Source organism: Monodelphis domestica, chromosome 1, assembly GCF_027887165.1.
Source record: "Monodelphis domestica isolate mMonDom1 chromosome 1, mMonDom1.pri, whole genome shotgun sequence".
NCBI classification, from domain to species: domain Eukaryota; kingdom Metazoa; phylum Chordata; class Mammalia; order Didelphimorphia; family Didelphidae; genus Monodelphis; species Monodelphis domestica.
The window spans coordinates 127,445,688-127,465,395 of record NC_077227.1 but is presented as its reverse complement, the minus strand read 5'-3'; the positions used below and the strand labels follow the sequence as shown (position 1 = coordinate 127,465,395).

The 19,708-nt window shown below is 38.0% G+C and overlaps 1 protein-coding gene across 5 annotated transcripts in view; it reads left to right on the top strand.

The window, feature by feature from the left end:
• Window positions 1-19,708, top strand: part of ABHD2 (abhydrolase domain containing 2, acylglycerol lipase) — a 121,935-nt gene extending 102,227 nt beyond the window's left edge. For all 5 annotated transcript variants that reach the window (XM_056806594.1, XM_056806588.1, XM_056806601.1 and 2 more), the window contains 5 exons: window positions 4,536-4,628; window positions 6,428-6,538; window positions 9,421-9,490; window positions 10,489-10,573; window positions 13,592-19,708. In XM_056806594.1, coding sequence (XP_056662572.1) covers window positions 4,536-4,628; window positions 6,428-6,538; window positions 9,421-9,490; window positions 10,489-10,573; window positions 13,592-13,788 — 556 coding nt within the window. In that variant the 3' untranslated portion in view covers window positions 13,789-19,708. The remainder of the gene's footprint in view (window positions 1-4,535; window positions 4,629-6,427; window positions 6,539-9,420; window positions 9,491-10,488; window positions 10,574-13,591) is intronic.

The window sequence follows — 19,708 nt, the reverse complement described above, 5'->3', positions numbered from 1 at the left end:
GGCTTGAAAGTGACCAACATTATTGTTACCTTTCATCTCCACTCCCATCCTTTTTGCCAAAGTTGAGTGGGGAGGGCTCACATGCTTCAGAAGTAAGTATCTCTACCTTTTTGGTAGTAAATCACTCATAGATGAATCTGGAGAGCCTTTCGGGTAGTGACTGCCACTGTTTGTTATCTATGACCATTAGTATACCCTTCCTCTAACAAGGAAATAAGAAGAGAGAAAGAAACCAGCTGCCTGCTTTCTATAGTCAGTAGAGTCTAGTGGCTATTGAATGACTTCATGTTTTATTATGGGTTAAACCAATGAAGAGACAGCGCAAATTACTAAAAACCACGTGGTATGTCTCATGCTCCTTGTGATCATTTCTCGGCATAAGCAGCTGTTGCCTAAGCCAAGGGAATTTGTGTGGTGCTAATCCTTGATTTAATTCGTTGTTTAGCCCATGTGTCTAAAGACATCTGAGTGTAAGTTTCATCCCCTTTAGCAACTGTCAAGCCAGAAGGCGAGTTAGAGAGCTTGTCATGCAAATACAATATGCAACTCATGCCAGTTCCTTACTTCGAAGAACCTGACCTACATGCTGAAAGGTTGGGAGACCCCCACTGTCTCTTAGCAGGCAAAATGAGTTTACAGAGCATTTCAACAGGCCTGGCTATCTTTTCAGAGAAAGCCCCTAATAGTCTCCTGGTAATGTTGAACAGTAACTACACAACTGCCATCAATAATAAAACAGCTTTTTTATTGAGCACCTTTTGTGTGCAGATTATCCTGAAAGGATATGATTTGGGCAGCCAATGGCTGTGAATGTTGTGAGGATGAAGGGTAAAGAAATGATCAGCTAGGTTACAATTAATTAGAAAAGAATTCCAAGAGGAAGCGAGACAGAAAAAAGAGACGCAGGTTAGAAAAGAGAAGCATTAACAACTTGGCACAGGTTCTGACTCTGCATTGCCTTGTGGGAACCAAAGACCCTTTGAAAAAAAAACAATACCCGAATTATCAGATGCACATTAAGAATCCCCACTAAGTGCGGTTATATTCCCTACTAAATCGGAATATATGCATTGGGGCTTTTGAGTGTGAATTAGATGAGAGGCAGGACTGTACAGAGGAAAAAACAGAAGACTTGAGTCAGAAAACACCTGGAGGAAGGACAGCCTGAACCTGCCAAATGTGTGAAATAGAGACTTTTTTTAAAAAAGTATCAGACTAATGGAGCTTTAGAGGTACTCCTGGGATTAGCTTTATTGTAAATAGTACTTGAGGATACTTGAAAAGTTTGTTCTCAAGCATTTTAATCATTCCTTCTTTGAATTGTTTACCCTGTTAATTTGTGCTATGCATTAACAATTTGTTCAGAATAGATGAGTTTCATTATAGCCTTATGCAAAATCAGAATTAATGGTTTGTTAATTAATCAGATTTTTACCCTAATTCCTAGAACTGATTCACCCAGTTTTTACTAAGTTGAAGATCTATACTAAATGCTGCAAACAAAGATAGGAAATAAGGCTCATTCCTTTAGGCAGTTTACAATATAATAAAGTAGTTCATAACAGCCTTTCCTTTAGGTAGTAGTTCAGAGTACTTTTAAAAAGAATTATATTTTCTCTTACAACACTCCAGAGAAGGGAGGAGAAATTAGAGATGATCTAGATTTTACATATGTGAAAAATTAATGCACAAAGGCAAGAAAATCACTAGTCTTCAGTCATTGGCAGAGACAGCATTCTTGCTAACTCTTTGTGATAAGAAAATCATTGGTCTCTTTATGCCTCAGTTTTTCATTTGTAAGATAAAAATGATTCTTCTCTCACTGGTTCATAAGATTGAAGTGGGGGAAGTTAAATATAAAGAAGCTTTGAAAAATTAATGTTATTCAAATGTAAAAATGCTATTACTAATATTTTACTTCCACCACATTTCCCACTAGGAAAATCCTCCCAAAAGAACAATAGAACCTTGTATATGTCCAGGTATCTCAGGACAAGAAATAACCTGGATATGAAACATCCAGATAGTCCTGACCAACCTTGACTGTTTCTTACTCTCTTTCGAGCCCTTTCTCACCTGCATTCAGCTACATTCTCCTCATTGCTCCAGAACCACTCTGCTCCAGCTTTAGTCTTGTTCTCCTATTTTCCTGCAATTATTTCCAGCCCTATTAAAAAACAGTCCAAAATCTGGACATATAGAAATAAGATAAGTGTGGTTCCATATTACTAAATGCATTTCTAGTAATACAACACAGATGACCTGTATCACTGAAAATGGTAGTTAGGGCTTACTTTATTGTATTTTGAACAACTTTCTCGTGAACCTCTTCAACCAATTTCCCAAAGCAAAGCCAACTCTTGATTTCAATGGAGAATAGTTATGTGAGTAAAATAACGTGATACATAATTAAACTATATTGAGTTGGCTTTAAGACCACACTGGTTTGCTTTGAAGGTTGGCAGTTTTTGGTGCGTGTGTGTGTATGTACGTGTGTACATGTAACAAGAGTGGAATCATTATGGTTATATTTTAATTAGACAAATATTTATTACAGTCTTTTTTGATTAGACAAGTCATTCATTGCTTAACGTAATAGATAGCACCTGATGATAAGGGAAGATGATCTGGAAATATGATAGTTGGGAAGAAACCTAGTTTGGGATTACATATTTGTCACAGATAATCAGCATGAAAACACTGAAGTCAGCATCTTATCCCAACACTTAATCAAACCTTAAGTACCTAGAAGGGACCAAAGTTCTTCAGCTAATTTATTTTTTACTGAATCACTTTAGGACACATCTATTCTTAGGTCTAAACACTCTATCTTTGTACATACCTTCCTACCTCCACCATTCCCATATCAAAGTACAGATTAAAAAAAAATGGAAAGGAAACTGTCAAAGAGAGACAATATAATATCTGGACAGGTTGTCTGAAAGTCAAAGGACCTGAGCTGGCAAAGAAAACAAATTGCTATTCATTGCTTAGGTATGTGGCCCATTGGGTCCAAAGGAAAGGTCTCAAGGGTCTTGTTTAGCTTTTCAGTTTCTTCTGCTACAGTTTGCACAGAGCTTCCAGCCCTTTGGGCCTCTTGACCTTTGTGTCAGTAACTTTCTTAACAATGAGTTTTAGGGAACATCTTAAAAGGATTTTATGTCTCATTTAATCTGAAAATTATTTCATTTCTCCCTGTTATTTTTAGTGTCATTTCATGGGAAAAGTTTGCCTCCCCCACCCCCAAAAGTTGAGGCAGTTTATAGGGGAAATGATTTTCTGGGGTCTGAAAAAATCATATCACCCATGTTCCTTACTCTATTCTTTGGAAGATAAGTTTTTTTTAAGGACTTTGATAGCAATATGTGAAACCTAAGTTAATATATTAACGTACATCATAAAATTGAATTTTTTGATATTTGTTAACATTAAAACAAGAAGGGATTTTATTAACTCAGACTCAGTAAGCAGTGGTGTTATGATTTACACTGATGGGAAAGAGTCATTAAGTAGGGGTCGCTGAGGAAAATAAGCCTCTTAAAATAGTCTGTGAAACAGCTGCTATTGGCCTATTAAAATGTGTATTCACCTCATGCTGACAGTTCCCCTAGGCCACCTCCCCAACCAAGATCAAGAATTGACAAATATTTATTCAGTATTTACTGTGTGCCAGGCACTGTGCTAAGCTTTAGGGATACAAAGAGAAAGATAAAGCAGCTGCCTCTTCCCTCAGAAAACTTACATTCGAACAAGGGCACTTGGCACATAAATGTAGAGGTAGGAACAAAACACACAAATAAGATATGAGGTAATTTTGGATTTATTCCCTAGTTGTCATGCTTGGAAAGAATTTTCTCATTTTCAGTTCATTTCTATTTTCTTGTTCCCTGTCCAAAAGTTCTAAGGCTGGTCATAAGAGAGTTTATCAGTTTGGGATCACTCCAATTTTGTGAGTAGCCAAAGGCTAAAAAAATGGAAATTCATTTGTTACTAAGAAAAAAGGTTTACCTTCCCCATGCCTTTCTAATATAGCCAAATGGTGTTTTTTAATGTAAAATTACATGTTCACAAATACACATACTTATAAATACCAGTCATTCATCATTGTACTGTTAATAAATGTAGGATAGAAGGCAATCAGAGTGTTAAAAAAATGGTTTTTACTGTCACATCGATGGTGTTCATCTCTGGCATGGTCGACAGACTTACAAGCAATTGAAATGGAGCCTCTTAATGAGTGGCACTGACCAAAACAAGATGTCTCAGACACCAGAGCATCTTCTTCCTGGTGCAGTCCTTACCAGTAAAATCATGAGTACCCAGTGGATTACTCAAAAATTAATGGTTTTGGAACCATCAATCAAAGTTCCCTTTTTCAAAAGCCAAAGTCAGCAACCTTAAAGGCTTCTGCTGCCTGTTTTAAGCATCTCATTACAAATGAAGAGACTCTCTGGCTTATTAGCTTTGCCTGACTACTTCTCATTTGTAAGCCTTTCTTCCATCCTTTCTAATTGTTATTTTGTGATTTGATTTAGGGCACAGGAAACCTTCATGCAATGGGATCAGTGCCGAAGATTTTACAACTTCCTCATGGCTGACAACATGAAGAAAATCATCCTCTCTCACAGGTACCATTGCCCTTCCTTCCTTCTTTCTCATGGGGCTCATATTCATTTGCCGCCTCATTGTGATAGAGGCTGTTAAGAGGCTCTGGACCCTCATTTCTACATCATCAAATGGTCTGAATGGCCTGCTAAGATTCACAGGCCCAGGTATTCCTGCTGGCCCTAATGATTGCATATTTCCTCTGTTAAAAATTCCATTTTCCTCAACTACCAAAAGTTGACTAGATTTTTTTCCACTACCTTTGAGTTTAAGTAAATCCAAGAAGGGAATGGCTCTTACATCATAATACTTTAACTATAATACATAAACATTGTTAGCATTTTTAAGAATTTATTCGCAAAGCTGATCAAAGCACATAGTAATAAAATAGCCAGTGGCTTAATACTTGGTTTCCTGGCATCCCAAAACATGCTTTTGCCATATTTATTCATATTTAAACATCTCTTTCATTATGCTATTCACTTGCTCAAGAAAACTTGAATAGCTCCCTACTTTCATTTCATCTGCCTAGTTTTTAATCCCTACATAATCTGGGTCCACCTGTCTATCCAGTTTTCCTACTATTCCCCAACATATACCCTATGCAGCTTTGTCATACACACACAAAAAGCCCAGAGTTCAATTGACACTTATGTTCTCTACATCACAATTATTTCCCAGCCTTCAAGGGCTGTCATGAGGAACAAAGGAGGTATGTGTAAAAAGCAACCCATATATATCATTCATAGGATACAATTTAGAACTCCGAGGAATCTTAGAAATTTTATCCCCTAAGGGTTCAACCTCAGTCACATACCCAAATGAGGAAGCTTGGGCCCAGAGAAGTGAAATGTCAGCCTGAAGCCCCATAAGGAGGAAGTAGCAGAACTAGAATTTGAACCCAGAGCTTCTGATTCTATATCCAGGATACTTTCTGCTACATCATGCTGGCTCTTGATTTTAGGCTGCCACATCATTCATTATTGCCTTATAGGTTCTAGTTCTGTCTCTGCAACAAGACTGATTGCTTCTAGAGCTTATAAAATGGGCCCTGGGTAGGGCCCCCAAACAAACTCTAAGCACCTTTGACCTTTCAGGGTGGGGAGCAGAGCTGCTGTTAAATAGTGTAGTAGGATTTACAGCTGCTATGAAGATGGAATAGCAATAATGCTCATTGGAGCCTGTCTAATGAGAGTTCCTTCATTTTCCTTTGTTAATCTGTAGCATATCTTCTATAAAGGGAGCTACATTCTTAAATATGGTGTTTAATATTTTCTAAGCATGTATCCTTGGGTTTAGCTTCCCTTTTGGGTAAGTTAATTGTTTTCTTTAAGAGGGAGTATGTAGTAAATATCAGTTTGATGACATGCCCCTGGGCAAGTGCTACCTACACATGCAGCCAGCCTGCTGCCTGGCACTCCTTCAGAGCCGACTCCACAAACATCCTGCCCTCGAATGAGAGAGATAATTCTGAAGGTCCAGAGCTGTCTCAGTTTCAGTTTTTTAGCCTTTTCTGAACTGAATCCACCCACTCCACTGAGAGTATCTTTGTCCTTGAAAGAGCAGTGAAGGTCTCAGTTTACCTTCTGCCCCACCCCCACCTCCCCACCCCGTAGTTACTCAAAAATCAACAATCTGAGCTCAGTCGCTGGCAGACTCTGAGAGGGCTACAGGAATCTATTTCGAATTGACTCATCTACACTTTGGCCAAGTCTCACTTTTCCGGACTGCCTTTGGGCAAGGTAGGCCCCTCTTGCCACTCCATTCAATTGCTTATTCAATTTTCATCCTGAGATTGTGTCTCTTTTTGCTTTTATTCCAGACAAGTTCTGTTTGGAAACAATGTTAAGAAACCTCAAAGCCTAGAGGATACTGACTTGAGCAGATTGTACACAGCAACGTCTCTTATGCAAATTGATGACAATGTGATGAGGTATGTATAGTATAAGAGTTTTGTTCTCTTATAATACCTTCCTCTAAGATATCATCAGTTGTTCAGTGAGATTAGTCTTAGCAAAGAAAGGTGAAGTTACCTCCTGAACTTAGTTTTTAGAAAAACTTAAAAGGTTCTATTTGATGATCTTTTAATGTCAAGAGGTCTTTAGGAATTATCAAAAGCAGGCTAGCATTGATCTTAGGTAAATATCATCCCTAGAGGCTGAAGTTTCTTGATTCTTATGACAATAATGACCCTCTTCTACCAATAATATCCATTAAGCCTTGGAATGGTCTCTTATTTAGTGAGGGAAAGTGGGAATCAGGAAGCTTTCAAAATGAACTGAGAAGCAAAATGGATTTTGTTAACTATCTTCATTTAAATTGTTGGGCATATGACATAATTATTGGTTAGAAATTTTTTAAACCAAACTATTTTATGTTTCCCACAAAACCTTTATTAAAATTTGTTAGCCTAAAAAGAAATTTTAAATTTTTTTAATTTTAAAAAAATTGATGGCCTGTCAGCATGCAAACACTTTTTAGAAAGGAATTAATTCCTTTTGATTCAATTTTGACAACAGGGTAAATTACTACAACTGACTTTAGTTGTCTTGTGAAAAATGCTTTATCCAGTGGTACTACTCAAAATGTGGCTTTAAAATCCACTATAGATTTGGCTAAACTCCATAGGGATCTAGATTCCACAAGCAAATCTCCTTGTCCCCTTTTTTTTCCTGTTTTTCAAAGGGTTTTTTTTATACTAGGGTAGACTACAAGGCCTTACTGTGGTTTATTCCTAGTGTAGAAAATAATCCAAAGATTTAGTTTGGTTATAGTAGCAATCTGGAACTTTGGAGAACCAGACTGGCCGAGGAGATCCTACACTGAGCTACCATTAAAACATAGGTAAATAGTGTCCACGGAGGATGAGGCTTCTTCTGATTCTTCTCATCTGACAATAGTGAACCTCTCACACCAATATCTCCATTAAACCACCAGCCTTAGAAACATTTCCTACTTAGTGAGAGATAGTGGGAATCAGGAAGCTTTCAGCATGAATTGAAAAGTAAAATGGATTTTAACTGTCTTTATTTAAGCTGGGGACATTTTGGTGCTTTGGAAAACCAAATTGACAGAAGTCCTACACTAAGCCAAATCTCCCTGAGAGTAAATTTTTGTTGTCATTGTTTCTTTTAAAATTGAACAGAAAGAAAGAAAAATAAAACCCTTGTAACAAATAGACATAGTCAAGCAAAGCAAATTTCCTCATTGGCCACATCCAAAAATGTGTCTCATTCTGCATTTTGAGTCTGTCATCTGTCTTTCAGGAGGTAGGTAACATGCTTCCTCTTTGATTCTCTGGAATTGTGGTTTATCACTACATTGATGACAGTTCTAAAGTCTTTCTGAGTTGTTCTTTATAATGTTATTGCATAAATTTATCTTCTCACTTCATTCTGCATCAGTTCACACAGGTCTTCCCAGGTTTCTCTGAAATTTTACATTTTGTCATTGTTGGAGCAAATCTGAACCCCTCAACATCACTGGAAAAAAAATAGTTTCCCAGGAATCATCTGGACTAGGGATGTTCTGGGTCTGTATCATATTCTTAAGCTTTAACCAGGACAGACCTGACCCCCAAAAGTTGAAGGTCAGAGCTATTATTTGTTGTGATGTCCATCCCATAGCATGTTATATTTTTGTTAGAAAGTAGTCTGTCCTATGAGGGCTTACTTGAAAAATCCTACAGAATCAACAAAGATACTAATTGAGACTATAATTTCAACAGAATTGCAGTCTATAAAAATAAGCCCTTAAAAATCTAGACCATTTGTATATAATAGAAGGGAATTCCCATTCCAGCTCATTGTAAAGTTCATAAAGGATCTAGAGATCAGTCCACCAAAATATTAGTTTGTATTTGAATATATTCACAAAATGCTTATATGTACTCAATTGCAAAGTGTTCCTTAAAAAAATAAACAACTTAAAATGGATAGAAAAATATTCAGTGCTTGTAGCTGGGCCATGCCAACATAAAAAAATGACAAATTACTATCAAGGTTCATTTATACTTTTAATATGCTATACAGATCAAGTTATCCAAGAGATACTTTACAGAACTCTATAAAATTATGGCAAAATTCATTTGGAAAAATAAAAGATCTAAAATGTCAAGGGAAATGATGAAAAGAGAGAGGTAAGGATGCTAGGAGAATAGCACTTCTAGATTTCAGGCTTTATTATAAAGCAGCAACCATCAAAACCATCTGTTAACTGATTTCAAAAAAATAGAGAGGTAGATCAATTGAACAGAATAGATGAATTGGAAACAATGGCATCTGGAAAAACCAAAACCATAAATAACATAGGAAAGAACTTCCGATTTAATAAAAATTACTGGGAAAACTGGAAAATAGACTGGCAGAAATTAGGCTTAGATGAACATCTTACATTATATCCTATAATACATTCTTATTAGATAATACTATAAAAAATTAGAACATAATCTATCCCTAATTACTGCCTCCTGGGTAAACAGGACTTGGAACTTAGCATCCATGTCTCCTTCTTTGCTCCCTAATTTATGTCATCTCATCCTATGGCAATCTTAGGTCTAAAGACTGTCCTGTATTGGAAAGACCTCTGTTGCAAAAATGCTTTAGCAACCTCAGAATTTCCTACCCTCTCCAATGATGTCTAACTTCATTACTAACCTGGGCTCAAATAGCTGGTCTTTATGACTATTACAAAAAAAAAATTAGCTCTCATAGATGAATGTGGGGATTAAAAGAAAGATAAAGCAGATTAGTGTTGAGGCCTGAGAAAAAGTATCTTTTCCTTACTTATATTTTTCCCTTCTTTGCTATATCTCAGAAAGTTCCATGGCTATAATTCCCTGAAAGAATATTATGAAGAAGAAAGCTGTATGAGGTATCTGCACAGGGTGAGTTAATAGAACTGACTATTAATAATAACACTATTTTTGCATTACCCTCAAACCTAAAAATCTTGGAGTTAGAATTAGAAAAGACCTTGGAGTTGGTCTAACCTTCCAACTCTCATAAGGATCCCTACTTTGCATTATCTCTGATTATGGTCATCCAGATTCTGCTAGAGTACCTCTAATGGCAGAACATTTACTGCCTTATAAGGCAGCCCACTTTATCACTGACGCATTCAGACTGTTAAAAAAAATCCTGGGGGCAGCTGAGTGGCTCAGTGGATTGAAATTCAGGCCCAGAGACTGGAGGTCCTGGGTTCAAATGTGGCCTTAGACATTTCCTAGATATGACACTTAACCCCATTGCCTAGCCTTCACCACTCTTCTGCCTTGGAATCAATACACAGTATTGATTCTAAGATGGAAAGTAAGGGTTTAAAAAAAAATTCTTTCATGTATTTCACTGATATCTGCCTTCCTCCTAACTAAAATTGGATTCATTTTTAGCAGCCTTACCACTCTATTGGCTAATAGTTAGCTTTTAGGTAACTTAAACTCTCAGTTCTTTTTCACATCAACCTGCTTTCAGTCCATGTTTTTATTTTTGTTTTGTTTTGTTTTTAACCTAAATGGAAGATTTGGTTTTTATAAAATTTAAAAAAGATTATATATGAAGCAGTGAACTTCTGTTAAATAAGTTCAAGTATATATTAAATTTAACCAAAAAGCAGCAAAATTGCCTTGTTTTTTTGTGCCTCCCAAAATATTTTTGTAGTGGAATGAATATACTGACTGTATCTCCTCCAGTTGGTATTATTAAGTTTAGTCAAGGTCATTTTTGACTGTAAATGGGCAAGGCATTGATCCTTGTTCAATCCTTCTTTCAAGAAAGTCTTAAATAGCAAGTGTCAGGGTTTGGCTACCCAAGAGCAAGGATGGCTATACACAGAGAAAGCTATTGTTTTACTTTGGTTTGTTTTTTATTATTATTATTCATGCAGATTTATGTTCCTCTCATGCTGGTGAATGCTGCTGATGACCCGTTGGTGCATGATAGTCTCTTATCAATCCCCAAAGCTCTTTCAGGTAGGTGTTTCTTTCTCTTGGTCCTTTTCCACACTCATCCTGACATGGTAAATCCTGTATCTTCCTCATGAAGTGATCTCCTAGAAATATCCATTATGTAGGAAGGCTTTCCTTATTCACATGATTTTTATCCAACATTTTGTTCACATTCAGAGAATCTCAGGTAACATTGCTACCTGAATAGCTAAACAAAAATGTTATGGCTTTCCTGCCATCCTATAGAAAGGGGTCAGAACTATTAAACCAAGAACTGTTGCTGCTATCACCTAGTGCTATGGGAAATTTCCTGGTAAATTATGATTCTTCCAAGCGGGGAGGTTTGATGTGGGGAAAGAAAGAATTCAGAACTTGAGCTTCAGGGTCACCTGGGCAACTTAGTAGATTGAGAGCCAGGAGGTCCTAGATTCAAATCTGGACTCAGACACTTCCCAGCTGTATGACCCTGAGCAAGTCACTTGACCCCCATTGCCTAGCCCTTACCACTCGTCTGCCTTGGAACCAATACACAGTATTGATTCTAAGACTGAAGGTAAGGGTTTAAAAAATGAATATAAATAAATAAATGAAAACAAAGAGCACATGTTTTAAAGGGGATAGATAACATGTAAATAACTAGATAAGTACAAAATATATAGAGTACATGGAAAGAAATCCCAAAGGGGAACACATGAGTACCTAGGGAAACTGGGAAAGGCTTCTTGTAGAAAGTGACATTTTAGCTCAACTGTAGAGTGTATGGAAGGAAATAAAGCCTGAGAAGACGGGGAAAGTAGGAAGGATTCAGGTTATGAAAAGCTTTAAATGCCAAACAAAGCGGTTTATGACTCTGGATATCATAGGGGGTCACTGGAATTTAGTGAGTAGAGAGGGGACATGGTCAAACCTGGGCTTTGGAAGAATCACTTTGGTAGCTGAGTGGAGGATGGATTGGAATCCAGAGAGAATTGAGTAAGGGGGAATAGTTAGAAAGCTATTGCACTAGTCTAGGTGAGAAATTATTAGGGGGGCAGCTGGGTGGCTCAGTGAATTGAGAGCCAGGCCTAGATATGGGAGGTCCTAGGTTCAAATCTGGCCTCAGACACTTCCCAGCTGTGTGACCCTGGGCAAGTCACTTAACCCCCATTGCCTAGCCCTTACCACTCTTCTGCCTTGGAGCCAATACACAGTATTGACTCCAAGATGGAAGGTAAGGGTTTAAAAAAAAAAGAAAAAGAAATTATTAGTACCTGATCTAGGTGTGGGGTTTGAAGAAAAGGAGAAAGATAAGAAATGTTTTGGAGGTAGAAACAACAAGATTTAGCAACAGAATGGATATGGAGGATAAGTAAAAATAAGGCATTTAGGTAGGTGAATGGCAGAATGTTTGGGCCCTGGACAGTAATAGGAAGGTTGAAAAGAATTCGTAAATTTGAAGGGAAATATGAGTTTGTTTTAGAAATGCTGAATTTGAGATGCTGAGAAGACACCAAGTTAAACTTGTCCAAAAAGCATTTGATGATATTGAACTAATAATACTCAGGAAAGAAATGATGACTCAGTATATAAATATAGAAATCAACTATATGAGAGTTGAGATTACCAAGGGAAAGCATAAGATAGTCCAGATCAGAGCCTTGGAAAAACATCCACAATTAATGGGGGTGATCTAGATAAAGATCCAATAAAGTCCTCTGAGAAGATAAGATAAGAACAAGGAGACAGTAGTGTCACAAAAACCTAGATAGTAAAGAATATCCAGGAGGAAAAGGTAGTCAACAGTATCAGATGCTGTGAAAAGAAGGTCCACAAGGGTAAGGAGTGAGAAAATGCTGAAATTCTCCAGTCTGAGGGCAGTAAACTCATTGAAAAAAGAAGGAGAAAGTCCTAGAAGTGGATTAATAAGAGCCATCAGGATCTAGATTGGTGACAAATTTAGAAATCATGAAATTCACAGGAAGAGAAATTGCTCAGGTATTGTAGCAAAAGACAAGTCTGGAAGCTTCTTTACGGAGCAAAGGCACATTCCAACTCTTCATCTACAATCAGTGAGTCAGGGGGTATGAGAGAAAATGTAACTCAGTGCTGGAAAGGAAAGCCAAAGAAGCAATCATCAAGAGGGAGTCAATTCTCAGTAAAGCCTAGAAGATAGCAATCTTGTTAAATTTGAAACAGATGTCCCAGAAGGCAAAGTAGAAGCAATGAAAAGATTGGGAATAGGACCTTGAGGGGGTTGGTTTGAGATGGATCTGGGAGTAAAGGAGGAGGCAATTGGGGATGGGGACAATGAGATCTATACTTTGGTAACCAAGGTTTCAGAATCACTGGAGTGGGACATGACATATAAAAAGGTGGGAATGCGTTAACCATTGAAGGAGATAGTTGAAAAGACTTTTCAAGATCCTCCCTTAAGGTCCAACTTTGTGGCAGATGATGATAGTGATGAGGTGTCCTGGAAGGCTCTTCCAGCAGGCAAGAGCTATACCCAATATGGAGCCAGTCCCTGGCATTAGATGGTACCTGGGAGGGCATGGTGCCTTCCAGCCTTAAGGCTATGATCATCCTCTGTTCCTGAGTAAAGCTACTTTAACACCTCCAAGGATCATATAATGATCAAGTAGGCCACAGTCCCATTTAAAACAACATCTAGATCTCTAAGCCAGGATTATAAAAACTGTATAAAATAGCAATCAAAAAAGCATGCCTATCTATATTATTAATGTACTAAAAATATCTTAAGCCAGATACTGTGAACTGATAGCCTTTTGCCTTTTGCATGATAATGCTCCTAAACCAAGTTACCATATAAAAAGCTCAGCAGAGTCTTAGCCTCTTGCCTTCTCCTCAGCAATTCCCCTTTCTCCTTGAAGATCATGGTATGATTTAGTAGAAAATCAGGGTTACTATTTGGGATGTTCTCTTGAGCAGGCAGGTGCTATTAGTGAGCAATCTAGAGAACCATTACACAGTTTCTTTTATCTGCATCCAGAGGGAGCCAACTAGAATCTGATCACTCACACAGATGCATTTTTCTCCTTGCAGAGAAACGAGAGAATGTCATTTTTGTGCTGCCACTTCATGGAGGTCACTTGGGCTTCTTTGAGGGTGCTGTTCTTTTCCCAGAACCCCTGACTTGGATGGATAAGCTGGTGGTGCAGTATGCCAATGCTATTTGCCAATGGGAGTGTAACAAATCCCAGTGCTCAGACACAGAGCAAATGGATGCCGATTTGGAGTGATGCCCTTACAGACTCAGAAGCACTCCAGCGGTCCCTCCCTCTGGAACTACTCATCTCCTTCAACCTGCTGCTTCAGGTTTTCATCCTTCTCAATAACCTGGGTATGTCAGCAGGGAAGCTTCCCACCCAGAGCGCCTCTCGCCAAGGCAGAAGGCTCTTTCCCAGGATCTTCAGGCTATTTTTGTGCTTAGGTTACTGGTTTTCTTTATTGCATTATTGGCCATAATGATGAGTGGCGGGATCCTTGATCACCTGTCCAATTTCAGCATTTGATTAAGCCAATTGTCATCTAATTTCCCAATTAAAAATGTATCTGAACAGCATCTTTGATTTGCCAATCAAAAAAATCTTCCCAAGAATGTGGCAAGATGTATCCTAAAGTTTTGTTGACTATACTTTGTGCCGTTATTTCAGCCCTGAAAGAAGAGCCTGTGGTTCCAAGCCAATATTGGGGAGAGGGAACTTGGACTACTTAGCATGGGAGTTTGGGGAAATGTGAGCTCCAAAAGCAAGAAAAAAAAATCAACTTCTATAATAAGCCAAGTTTCCATATTTACCACATTTCCTAAAGGGTCTTTCACCCTGTTCAACAGAGCATTTAGGTTAGAGCTATCTTGTGTTTAGAAATCTTTACTGAAGTTTATAACCAGAAGTGTCTGAGTGTCAAGTGACTATCAACTTCAGACATTGTGAAGGCACATCATTTTGGGATTGCCTTTTGTGCATTTGCAGTAGAGTGTGTATGGATAGAAAACTAGGAATCCTAGTTCTGCTACAATGACCTTGGGCAAGTCATTTAACCTCTATAAGCCTCAGTTTCCTCATCTGTAAAATGAGAGAGTTGGACTAGTTGATCTCTGGGGGTCCTGTCCAACTCTAAAATTGTATGATGATTTATATTTGGCCAGACTTTGAGAGAACAGAATTCCAGATGACTTTCTGTTCTTTGAATTCTTGCCCAAATCAAACAAGTAGCCTTGATCTGATCGTTTGCCTTTCTTTTATTTCCTCATTACTTATATAGAGGATTTTCTTTGGCACTGAATCATGTGGTGGTGGTGATTTTGTTGTTGTTTTGTTTTGTTTTTAACCCAGGTCTCCTTAACACTGGCTCAGCAATTCAAATGTAGAATTTAAATTTAGAGAAAGTTAAACATGTCCATTTAGAAAGTCTCTTTTGGAACCAAATTTTTATCATATCTTCTTTACTTATATACTGTTATATAGACTTTTCCAAAATCTCAAGTCAAAAAATATTGGTTGGGATTTGAGATTTCATCCTTTTCCCTGATCTATTGGCACTTGTGTATTTAAAACCACCAGTGATTTCTATAATATAACGTCACTAAAACCAGCAGTTACTATATGGGCTTGTACGGCATTCATATTGATACTACTAGACATCCTTTTCAGTCTTTTACCTTCTCTTAACTTCTTTGACTCCAGCAATAAGTAGAGGCTAAATTGAAAAGCTCAGCCGGGGAGAACTCGGGCACTTTGAAGGCATCTTTTTACGTCCATTGACAGAATGATAAGTGTATTGCCCCAAGTGGCCATGATGATAATGACTTTCTACCCTGAAGAAATTCTGTTATGACAATCATTAGATCACCACCCTATTAGAATGAACAACAGCCGGTATTGAAAAATATTGGAACTGCTTTGGTCTCAGTTTTGTTTTCTGATTATTGCCCTGTTTGGTTTATTGTAATCTTTTCCAAACTCTATTCTTTATTGCCTTTCCTATAACACTCTTTTAGCACCAATTAGCACTTTATTATATTAGCCTTGATTTGGCAGTTAGCCACTTTGGTTGTGGTTAAAAAACCCATCCCCTCCCAATCCCCAACCCCCACCCCCACACACACACACATACACACATCTGAAATCTAGACCATTCATAGACAGACTTCCTGGTATTGCCATTACTTCTCTAAACTTAGATTAGTTAAACCAAGCAATAATTTTATAACAGTTGAATTACTATATCAAAAATGGTAGACTCCTTTTATTTGCCTTTGGCCACCTTTTCAGGCTTATTCTAATAAATAACTGGCACATATTCATATGCTGCTCCATTCATTAGGAAAAAGGATCTAATCACCATAACCCATACCCAAAAGACAAAGGGAGGGGAAAGTTCAATCCTAGTAGGATCCCATCTTTTTCCTGTGAGGACTGTTTCCGGTGACTGGTTAGCATGACCATTCTCTGTTTGCTTTTGTTGAGGAAGGGTCACATCTGTCTTTCAGCCTTTGTGACTGCACAGCCAGAATTTAGCATGCAGCATCCTGTAGACTATGTCCCAGCTAAAATCTTTTGTGCGATGTGACCGACAATGGCATTTACACTCCATTTTGACCCAAGTAGAATCAAATGAAACCCTTTATATAGGTTCCAGTCTCTTCAACACGGAAATGAGGCTATGGATATGGTTTAATGTTTTATGAGAAAATTCTTGTTATTGTTTGTTCCTGGGGTGAATCTAGGTTGGCATTGGATTTAGAGAAATGCCAGCTCTGCTGTAAGCCATGGGTTCGGCATAGCATTTCATATGGAAATTTTCCTTTCCTTCAGGCTCCTATTTCACTCTTTCTGGGCCACCCAGCCAGTAACCATTACCAAGAAGTGGGGCTTTTTTTTCCCTTTGCTTTCTAGTCTGCCACCCCAGTAATCTATCTGCACTTGATTGGTGAGTCCACATTTCATGCATCTAGGGAAAAAAACATTTTTGGCCATTTCCTAAACCTATCTGTTTTAAGATATTCTTAATATAAAGTAGCAAGGGAAACCTGAGCTACTTTTCAAATGCTACTCTACCTCACCCTTAACCAGAAAGAATGCCTGTACCAATAGGGGTTAGCATAGCCTGGACTTCCAAATTGTATTGGAAGTGGTGTATCTACTTTAAAATCAGATTCTGAGCACCTGCCATTCAAACACAGGGGCAATGGTCATATGTTAAACCAAAGTGTAATGAATGTTCATATTTCTTCCTGGGGTATTCTTTCCACCTCAAAAAGCAGAAGTAAGACACAACTGAGTAACTCATCCAGGCCAGCTTAGTACTTGGTATAGTATAGGTGAGAGCAATTGCCACTTGGAAAGTAATATTAAGTCCCGTTGATGTACTTTTGTTTAAGGATACTTTTAACAGATTTGGATTATGAGCATTTTGTCTCTTCAGGAGGGAGACTCCAATCACCAGGGCAAAATAAATGCAGAAGAGATTTTTTTTATTTGTTTTGAGTCCTTAATATAATACCTTTGCTGCCATCTTTCATCTTTTAATGTGTAGAGGTGTACTTCCAATGTGGGAGCTCACCTTTAGAGAGATTCTGCATTCTTGAGTCTCCCTAGTAAGACTTGACTTATTTACCATGTCTAGTTGCTGGTCATTGGTGGTCAGCACAGTTTCATTCCTCTAACCTAGCTCTGTTTACAGATCCTTCAGGCTGAATCTGACCAATCCTACCTTCTCTAGATAGATTCCTTGCACGGATTACATTTATGTCAAAGTTCACCTTGATAAGGTTTGGAGAAAGAACTATTGTATTTAAAAAAACAATTACTAGTGAAGGCCAGTGGCACTGGCTAAAGTACTATCTCCCTTCAGGATCTTCTGTAGTGTGACCATTATTACCTTAAACCCTCTCTCAGTTCAAAAGTGTTTGTACTCTTGGTCCATGTTTCATTGGGACCAGTTGAATTTCATCAATGAAACTCTTTCTAAGGTAGAAAATTCCACATGCTCAGCCATTTTTTTTCCAAAACCAGCTCTAAAGTTCAATGATTGAGTTATTAAAGCAATTTGTAGTCTTCAACATAACTAAACATAACTTTTTGTATAGCCAAGCTTCCCTGGCCATGCATCCAAGTTGCAGATCTCTTTGTAATGTGACTTAAGATCTGTAAACTCCAGGGACACAATGGAAATTTTGTTCCTATTTGTGCTTTATAAGGAAGCAGATGTATGGGATCTGAGCTGCTTTTCTTCTTCTATACAGCACTGATTCTGATGTAGGTCTGAACTAGGATTATTGAAATATCATGCTAGGTTAAAAGCTCTCACAGGCCTTCACCCTTCAAGGCCATTTAGTACTATTAATTGCAGTATCCTATCAAATATATTTGGTAATGTCTTCCTTCACACACAGAGCCTCCAGGAAATCCTCTGATTTCTATCACAATATTGTAATGTCTTTCTGCCATGAAAGAGTGGACCAGAACCATCATAAGGCAGAAAATCTCATTATAACCAGTCTGGCTCCCAGGATCCAATCAAAACTCCTTAAGCATTCAGACCTACAGAACTCTTTCTGCCTAGGCTACTGCCTAAACCACCTTGGATCAGATAAATGATTCTGATATCAAGATTGGGTTTGCCCCATTAGAGATATAAAGATTGGACTGCCTCCAACCTTGGGAGAATAAGCAGCTAAGGAAGTTTTCTTCTTCCTTATCGCTAAAGCAAAAGAAAATGAACTCTCTGTGCCTCTTTGGGATGAGGATCACTATTGCCAAACCATACCTGAGACAGAAGAGTACAAGCAGGGGCAGAGAGCTAGGAGACCTTCTAGTCTAAAATGCTGCTGCTTCTGACCACTGTCACAACTTTCTTGTGACTCAGCAACACTGCAAGCATTTCTCTTACAAGAGGGTCTGGCCAGAGGGTAGTACTTACTCCAAGATGGGAAAGCCAAACCAGCCAACCCTTTTTTCAGGTACCAATCATCAAAGAGCTGCCTCTTCGAGGATATCAACCCTCTCTCTAATAGCCCTCAATTATTTCCTAATTTCCTAATATAATATTGATTAAAGCTTTCATATATTTTAATGAGTGGACATATAGTTCCTAGCCATTGGGTTAGGTCAGATATTCTAATTTTCATGAAGCCTCTAGATCTTTGCTTCACTTTGATGAATAATAATGAAACCTTAATATTCACTTAGCTCATGGAAAATAATTGTGTTGACATTAGCCAAGAGATCCACTATTGCCATAAATTTAAGGACAGCCTTCATTTGAGGGATCTGCAGAAGCGCCTTCCATCTTAATATCCAGCCTTCTTCTAGGCTTCCCATGATATGGCAGCCAATAGGCCATGAAAGTCTAGCCACCCAACTGAGGCCTGAAGAAACCCACTCACTTTACAAGCTGTTCATGGCCGTGAATAATTTTTCTTTATTCCAAAAGTTGTTTTTTGAGGGGTTGTTTTTGGGGGGTGGAGAATGGGGGAACAAACCCTTTTCATTTTTCCTAAAGCACAATTCAAAGTAAAAATCTCTCTCCTTCCACACTGGTTCCAGATGATGGGATAGTTCATTCTGCCTCAGGAAGACCTACACTGTACCTGAGCTTTTTGACTTTTGCCACTACAGCGGCCTTAGCAAAGCTGGGGGTGAGGGGGAGGGGGGAGGGCACGGGAGGGGGAGTGAGTGTGCATCTCTTTCTGTATTTTGATTGGACCCTCTTGTTCAACATAGCGTCTTATTTTTGACATATCTGCTTCCAGATAGGTTTTTAAGTAACTGTCACTTCCACATTCCTATTATGTTATAGGATTTCCCCCACCCCTAAATTTAAAATGTTGTCCTCAAAAAAAAAATTAGTTTGTATACTGAAAACCTTCCAGCTTCTGGATCTTAAAGGGGGGAGGGGAATTGAATCCTTCAACTCTAAGGCATTTAAGATTTGCAACTAGCAATGCAATTTTTTCTAAACACGGCAATGTTTACCTTTATTAAGAAAATTATATCAATTTTATGTCCTTGATCTTTTTATTTTCTCATATTACTTTTGAACCTATTTTGATTCTGTGTGGTGGTAAACAAAGATCATTGCAAACAAAAATGATAATTTTGTTATCTTTGATTCAATGGAATTTCTTTACTTAAAATAAAGGACAAAATCAACCAA